General features: G+C 36.8%; 1 protein-coding gene across 1 annotated transcript; it reads right to left on the reverse strand.

Moving 5' to 3' along the window:
* Nucleotides 1–203: 203 nt before the first annotated feature.
* LOC133824108 (uncharacterized) lies at nucleotides 204–578 on the reverse strand. The gene has a single exon (XM_062256974.1). The coding sequence runs from the start codon at nucleotides 576–578 to the stop codon at nucleotides 204–206; it is 375 nt and encodes a 124-aa protein (XP_062112958.1).
* Nucleotides 579–9,136: the final 8,558 nt, after the last annotated feature.

Genomic DNA, 9,136 nt, shown 5'->3' on the forward strand with positions numbered 1-9,136 from the left:
CCTTATAGGTTCAGCAGTAATTTTTTGACTACCGGAACAGAGAACCACACTTTTGAGAAGGTAGATGACAGAACAGAGAAGGTAAAAAGCTAAAATACAAACATAGTTAAGGAGGTGTACAAGCTTACTGAAAAGAAAATTAAAAATTATGGAAGAAATAACTCTTTAAAGATAAGTGGATTTGTGGAGACCCTGTTCATCGACTACGCATGTCGGATGCGAAGGTTGGACATAGAACCAAGAAGAAAACCCACAGCGAATGCTGAACTTACTTCATTTGCTGAGGTTTTTTCATTCCCATCAAGTGAAGTTGAGGTTTCTTCGGCAGTTGCATTTGGTCCATTTGTTTGATACTGAATTTTATTCTTGGTTTCTTCATCATCATGGTTTACCTTGTGAGGTGTGACTGTGATACGACCAAAATATGACTCATATTCTTCTATCGCTTCTTCTATGGTGTTGTATCCTCTAAAACAGCTGCCACTAAATCCAAGCACCTCTTTGCTGCAATCAGCCCATGACTCAAAAATACCAGTTGATCTGCCCACAAATACGACATAAATTTTTTTTCGACCCATTGCTTGGAAATAAGATGATGAGATACAAATTAAAAGATGGTCAACTCAAAATAGAGTGTGTCTGAGGAGGAACGGATGGAGTTCTTTATTGGCATTATTTTTTTTATAGTTACTGTGACTTTTAGCCGACTGACACACGCTTATATATTGAGTAATCTTTAGATACCTTGTAAAAAGTCAAACTGGGTTTTTATTTGTTTACTCTCGAATTATTGTCTCTGCGAAAAAAGTATCGATAAACAGTAACCTCCTGTACATACCATCATGATTTTTTTGCTAAAAACAGCCTTGAACAAATCACCTTATAATTTATTTTAGGGAAACATATATAAAATAAAAAAAACAATTGGATTTTTTGGATTTATTAAGTGTAGTATGGTAGAGTAAAGTCGAGTAGAGTAGAATAGGGGCAGGTGGAGTGAAAAAGGAGATTTTGACAGAGAGGGTATATAATATTTGGTGAAATTAAAGTGACATTGTTGAAATTGGCAAGTCGTCATGCCCATTTGTATGTCCTATTTGTTAAGTTTGTCTTCAGTCTTCTCTTAATGTTAAGTGAGTTTTATACTCATTTATCTATGTGTTTTTAGGTTAAGTGTTAGGGGTTTAGTTTTGTTTTGTTCTATTTTATTTTACGCTCGTTTTTATGTGTTTCAGGTGTCCAAGAGATTATGTGACTTAGGTGTGGAACAAATGAACAAAGGTTGGGGGAAATATGTGTTTCAGGCTACTTTCTGCGTGTGCAGTAAAAGGATTTTGGGGCCTAGACTGAGAGAAAAGGAGGCACTTTTGCAGACCTGGACTGACAGAAGATAGTGACTGACAGAAGAAGAGTGGGATCATAGAGAATAATTGGGATCAACATATTTTGGAGTGAGATTATATTTGCTTTATGATTAATTTTTTGTTTATATATTATGGTTGGGTAAAAACTTGGTATTAGAAGAATTTTGAAGTAGAAGTTAAAAGAACAATTTATTATTTTTTATGAAAGGAGAAGGTTACCCTAAAACATATTAAATTTTAAATTTTAATTCTTAAAGAAAATATTTTAATTGGTTTGAAACCATATAATGCTGGTATAGACATAATTGATGAGGTAGACGAAAATCCAATAGTTTTTACAGAAGCTTAATCTACTCTTGTTGTTTAGCTTCTTGAAACTAGAGTCTTGGTGTTGAGTCCAATAATAGTTCTTCTTTGAACCAATTAGTTTATTTTGATTTAGTTATCTTGATAAAATTATATACAACTTTTCTTAAAGAAAAATTATATTTTTCAAAGGAAAACTACTATGACTAAGGGGTTATAGTATAATTTTAAAACTTTTTAACACTTCATATTTTTTTTCTTAAATAATAAGAAAGATGTAAAGGCAAAAAAAATTGAGATGGTTAAACACCAAAATATATGCTCATATAAGTAGCACTCATACATACTTCTAGTTCCTATGTTTAATTTAAATTCAAGTTTGTACCATTTGACTTTTTTTATACAAGATGTGTAAGACAAAAATGTAAAGATAATCACGGGGCCAAATTCTGATAGAACAGGTCCACACACCACTTGGTCCTGAAATGCTGGATGTTCTCGTCGATAACAATATCGAGTGGTAGCCTGGATACTAGATGCTCGATATGTTTGATGGCAAACATACCACAATCCCCACTGCATAGAATCGATTTTGTGTCAATAGAAGATAAAAATAACTTTAATTTTCAGATTTCAATATGCACTAATTAAATAGGGGAATACCTTGTCTTAGTCTGAGGACACTCCTCTGGAGGAATACGACAATATGAGAAAGGCCTTGCAATCTGCTCAGGTATCTTTTGGAGGTCCTCATGGTCGTCAAACAAGCCAGAACACCATAACAATGGAGGCATCAGTAAGCACCAAGGCTTGATCGCTTCCTCCAGGAGAGCGGGACTGACGACGCTATGGCTGGAATCATAAACATTAATGCACCACGTTGGAATGCAGACTTCAATGGCGATCCAATGTGCGGCTTTCTCGACGTGCAAGGCAAAATATACTTCACTCACATTTTGCCATGATATAAGGTATTGATTATCATCGCCCTTCAACATTCTCAGCACATCGTCGTCCCATGTATACTTAGGGCCGTTCTCTGTGAAATGATTCCAACGACCTAGGCACACCTGGGGGAAGGTGGTGTTCATTATCGCAGCATCCTGCCGAAATGCATCACGGTAAAAATGGCGTCGGCGGCATAGCATGTGCAAAGCGGCATCAATATGCTAAAAAAACATAAAAATTCGTTATTACCATCAAAATATTATAAGATTGAAGTGAAAACATGAATGTAATTTACATACCGAATCCCACAGCCAAGTTTGGCGTGTCTGCAACTGTAAGAACCATGCCACACCATGCGTCCCAGTATACACGTTGCGGTCTCTCTTATTGTCAATCTTCCCGACCATCCACCTATGGAAGGTCTTCTCCTGTCGTGGGTGACACTTCCTCAGTGGTTCAGGAACTAGTCCCTGTTTATCTACTCTGAGCTTCTTTGTTGGGTCGGTGAAGTCATCATTACGCTTGGGCCTGCGTTTCTTATTGACAACTTCAAGGCCAGCTGCCTCCTCGAGCTGCAGTACTCGGACACTGGGACTGTCAGCTACAGGTGTCTGGGCCTGTGGAGTGGAGGGTTGATCAGCGCGCTCGTAGTCTGAAGGCAACATATCAGACTCTGTATCTGATTTGACGTCGGTTGATCGACCTGAGACCAGTGAGAGCACCTGCGCCAACTGAGCCATGATCGTGGACTGATGAGCCATGATCGTGGTCTGATTCTGTAGTAAGGATGCCTGACCCTCCTCAACCCTCTTCAGCCTCTCCAAAAGTTGCTCATAATCAGGCTGGGCAACCTGACTAGATGAAGCTGCACAGGCCTGTGAAGTGCGCTCATCAACCCTCTGGATATCCTCATCAAAAATGAAGGCTTCCCTTGCAACTTCTGCTAGCTTGGCTGCCTCCTTCTCAGGTACCACTACTTCATCCACTGCAGTCCCAGCCTCCAACTCAGGGAATAACCCAGAATCAACTTCTGGGAGGCTATTGTAGTAGGCTACCTCATTCGGACGTGGCTTCAGCATGGAAAATACCACTAACTGCATAGTTGAATAATATGTGTCAGAAAAACTTTAATAAAGTAAATCGTGAATCAATTAATTTGTGATATTTATCAAGAGAAAATGGAACTTACTCGACGATTGGCGAATATAGGAGCCAACAGAGCTGTCGAAATAGTGATATCAGTCTTTGTAGCCCAGCTGAGCATCCTAGGAATCTGATTCCCACTATTCTCACCAAACTTACTCCCGAAAGAAGGCATGGCCTCAAAAGCCCAGTAAAGAACCGTGGGTGCATAGCAATTGAAAGTATACTTGGCCTCCTTCTGTTTTTTGCTTGACCCCTCTTTCGTTTTCTCCTCGTAGTGTTTCAATTGCTTCTTCATGTCCTTTTGAAGGCCTTTGATAACCTTCTTAAATGACAACTTCCCCCAAGGATACTTGAAAAAGTAATCAATATCCTCAACCATCCTCAGGGAATCTCCCCATATCATTGCTGTCTTCTCTGGGGCATTTAGTACCCCCTCTATCAAATAGCACAAACCCAGCTTAAATGCATCTTCTGGGTTTGTGGAGGCCTTCAGTGCATCTTCCAACTGACCAAAACTAACCTTCGGATGACCATTAAAATATTCCTGGATAATCCGATCACTTGAAAGATGCTCTTTCAATTCATCCGAGGACGGTGATTTCCCAAAATTTAGCCCAGTAACTAGGGCAAACTCTGCGATACCAAATCTACAAAGAGTGTTGCCCAGGTAGAACTGACCCTCTTCGGGCTTCTTACTTTGTACCTTGCGCAACATTAGCTGATGGAGCAGAACCCCAGAAAAACTAAACTCTTTTGACTTAAAGAATTGCCCCAATGGACATGCATGTGCCCTTTCAATTAGACCGTGCCTCTTAAATTGCTCTACAAGGGTATCCAAGTAGGCACTACCCCTGTAAGTGACACGGCCAAGAAAATGCTTCTCCAAAGGCACAATAAGTTCAGGCATCTGAAAAAAATAAAAAAAAACATGTTAAAAAAACAAAATAAAACTCTAAAAAAACAAAATATACAATCTGGTAAGGCAGTTACTATCGAGGCAGAAACAATCAAATTCTATCGAGTCTTATCAAGGCAAGGCAAAAAACCAAAGTTTAGTCATATCGAGTCCTATCTATGTGGGTCCTAAAAATCCCAAAGACATGTAAGCTCGAGTCTTATGAAGTCCCTATCGAGGTGTGTTCTCAAATTAAAAAAGTCTTGTATCATCGAGTCCTATCGATTCCAATCGAGGTATGTTCTAAAATTCTGAGAGTGTCATCGAGGCCCCTTATCGAGTCATATCGATGCCTATCGAGGTATTCCCTAAAATACCCAAAAAAGACGGACCATCGAGGCCCATCGATCTCTATCGAGGTATTCCCTAAACTACCCCAAAAGACGGGCCATCGAGGCCCATTGATCTCTAACTTGTATTGTGACTTCTTCAAACTCTATTTTCTTGATACAATGAAAACATAAGTTCCCTTTGTATGTGTTGCAAAATCATCATGGTATAGAGACAGGTTGTTGAATATCCTCAATTTGGTTGCGCTAGGATTAGAATTTCGGTGATCGAACTCGAGCTAAGCTGGGTTTGAGAAAAGTATGCATTAAAAATCAATAAAACACGCCTTTATATTATTTTTTTTTACAATTTATAGTTTTGCATTAATTAACCGCTTAAAAATCAATAACCATTAATAGATAACAACGTGTAAATAATTAATCATTGTCTACAATAAATTTCATATTTTATTTCATATATGGTATACGTATTAATACACTATTCTAAAATTCCCAAAACATTTTCGCATCGATTCATATCGATCTCTATCGATGCCTATCGAGGTATTCCCTCAGCTACCCAGAAGCCTGTGTCATCGAGGCCTCTTATCGAGTCATTTCGATGCCTATCGAGGTATTCCCTAAACTACTCAAAAAGACGGGCCATCGAGGCCCATCGATCTCTATCGATGCCTATCGAGGTATTCCCTAAACTACCCCAAAAGACGGACCATCGATCTCTATCGATGCCTATGGAGGTATTCTCTCAAATTCCCACAGGCATGTGTCATCGAGTCCCCCATCGATTCTTATCGAGTGCCATCGATGTATGCTCTAAAATTCCCGAAGCATGTGTCATCGAGTCCCCCATCGATTCCTATCGATTTCCATCGATGTACGCTCTAATAAATTCCCAAAGCCTGTGTCATCGAGTCCCTCATCGATTCCCATCGATTTACAATTTATATTATTGCATATAACCATTAATTAACCGCTTGATTTTGAACCCAACGTGTAAATAGTTAATCATCGTGTATTAAAAAATAGTGTCACTTATAATTTTGTACAATAAATTTCATATTTTATTTGTACCAATACCATCATAAACTTTAAATATACATGCCCATAATATTATACTTAATTTTTACCATTTCATATATGGTATACTTATTAATACATTATTTAAATCAATTAAATAGGATAGTTTTATTATATAATAAAGGAAAAATATCATCATGTGGTTTTGGCCAATAAATGGAAATCAAAGATTTTCCTGCGTATGAAAGGGAAATGTGTTTGAGAGAAAACAAAAAAACAAAAATCTAAGGATAAATAAAGAGATATTGGTTGATTGAGATTGGTTCATCTGACGGTGAAAAAAAAAGACTCTTCGAATGATGGCACTGCAAAAATAATAAATACCGTGTAGACACGGTTTGGACAGTCCCATCCGAACTGAAACCATCATTTTTTTCATTTATTGCCTTGCGTGTGAATCTGTTAATATATATTTCATTTATTAATATTTGACCTTCAGTGTATTTTAACGTTTACGCTTCAAATTGTAGCTCATACAAGAGAACAATGGCTTCCAAAAAAAAAATTGGTAGGAAATCTTCACATTCCAGAAGGGAGTTTGCTCAAGCAAACAACTGGTCCGACTATTCTACAGGCAGCACTCCGTACTACTCTGACGACTTTGAAGTCAATGTAACCCACGACCAATGTTTTCACCCAAACCCTCCACCCACTATGTCGCCGTCCATTGAAATCCAAGAGAGGTCAGCCAATATTGTTTTGCATGAACTCTCTTCTGACACCAGCGATGCGGAGGAACAACAAAGAATGGGAGGCAAGAAATGTGGGGACGGGGAGGAAGGTATTCATTTTCTACCCATTCTTAACTTTGTAATTTATAATTTTTGGTAATCAGCCCAACATAGTATGAGTTATATCTATTTTTAATTTAGTTTGTTTAACATAGTTTTTATTTCAAATCACATGATGAATATAATCTATTAATGTTGTTATATACTAAAAAATGTTGTCCTAATTTATTAACCCTCGGTGTTATGAGAAATCTCTTTCAAGCCAATGGATATAAGAGTGATGGGTGCTTCTGTGCAGACTACACCGACTTCGGTGCTTCCCCATATTCATCCGAGGATGCACAACCATCGTCCCCGTCATTGATGGTGATAGATCCACAACTCTTCCAACGCTATACCATGAGCAAACTCGATGACATCGAAATCAGACAAATAGAGTGCAATAAGAAAATAGATCGCCTGTCTTCTCAGATGGATGCCTACTTCAATGGTGCTGGTCCCAAACCTACTCCACCCACAACAGGTCCATCTACTGGAATCAACAACGGTAATGATAAATAGTTATGTATTATCGTTGGGAGGTTTCTGCAGTTTTAAGGATTAAGTACTATATTTTCGTTTGAACTTGTTTGGGGTTACGGAACAGACTCAATAATTTGTATGGTTTGTGTTAGTAAACACGACTTTTGCCTGGAACTATTTCACAATCTGTTTTGGACATGCCCCTTGTAGTACTAATTATGCGTTGGAAGCAAAGACCTGATTTTGCTATAGATAATGGCTTAAGTTTTTAATTTTAGTATTGTGGTTCCTGTTTATTAAGGTTAATGTGCCTCTACATCATCAATTCTGAGTATGTTTGTTTTAGGGCTGTTTACACATGTGTATAAATAATAACAACTTTGTTTGAAATTTTATACCCACAACATATTAATTAATTATTATTATATATAACAGATTTTATTTAATTTAATAAATAATTAAGGGTGTGATTGGTATAGAATTCCAATCAGAGATTTTATGTTTTTAAAATTTAAAAGTTGTGGACGTACACAAAAATCTTGTTTGGTTTAACATTTTTTAAAATAATTTTTAAAAACAAACTCTAATTTATCAAAGGATTCAAGAAATGATGTTTTCACGTTTTCTTATGTTCTCATTATATATTAATAGACTTTTTACATTTTTTTTAAGGTCTATGTTATGTACAATAATTTCTCTTTACTGACAATTTTTTTTTCTTTCTACACTTCTGGTGTTAAATTATTTACTCTATTTTTTTTTAATAAAAATGGTATTTTCTTCAATTTTAAATTCTTATTCACATTTATAACTATATTTGTTAAAATATTTAATTGTAAAATTATACAAAGGGATGCAATTAATTCTAATTTATAATATATATTTTTAAATAAATTAAGGTAATGATAAAATATTTTATAAAATAAAGATTACAAAAAAAAATTACTATTAATAAATAAATATAAATTTATCATTTCAATATCGATGATAAATAAATATAAATTTTTCATTTCAATATAAATTAAGGGATGCTATACTAAAAGTTAAATATTATAAAATAAAAATAGCTATCGAGGTATTCCCTGAACTACCAGAGAAGCCTGTGCCATCAAGGCCCCATCGATCTATATTGATGCCTATTGAGGTATTCCCTAAGCTACCCAAAAGCCTGTGCCATCGAGGCCCCATCAATCTATATCGATGCCTATCGAGGTATTTCCTTAAGCTACCCAGAAGCCTGTGCCATCGATACCTATCGAGGTATGCTATAAAAGTCCCAAAGTCTGTATCATCGAGTCCCCATCGATCTCTATCGATTCCTATCGAGTTTCATGAAAAATATCGAAAAAAACACACATTTCTCATTGCCAACCCCGATCTATCCTATCAATAAAAACCAACAAAAATAACCAGGCACATAGATATAAAACGAAATCCCTCACCTTCTCGACGTTTCCTGAAAATGTGGTTGGTTTCTAGACGGTTGGCCTTCCCCTTCTCCGATCGTCAAGTCCGACCTTTGGCTGCCCTGCTTGGTGTTGTTCGTGGAAGACGAAGAAGCTAAGCTGGGTTTGAGAAAAGTATGCATTAAAAATCAATAAAACACGCCTTTATATATATATATTTTACAATTTATATTTTTGCATTAATTAACCGCTTAAAAATCAATAACCATCGAGGCCCATCGATATCTATCGATGCCTATCGAGGTATTCCCTGAACTACCCAAAAAGACGGACCATCGAGGCCCATCGATCTCTATCGATGCCTATCGAGGTATTCCCTAAGCTACCCCAA

This window comes from Humulus lupulus, chromosome 3, assembly GCF_963169125.1.
Source record: "Humulus lupulus chromosome 3, drHumLupu1.1, whole genome shotgun sequence".
In the NCBI taxonomy this organism is placed as follows: Eukaryota; Viridiplantae; Streptophyta; class Magnoliopsida; order Rosales; family Cannabaceae; genus Humulus; species Humulus lupulus.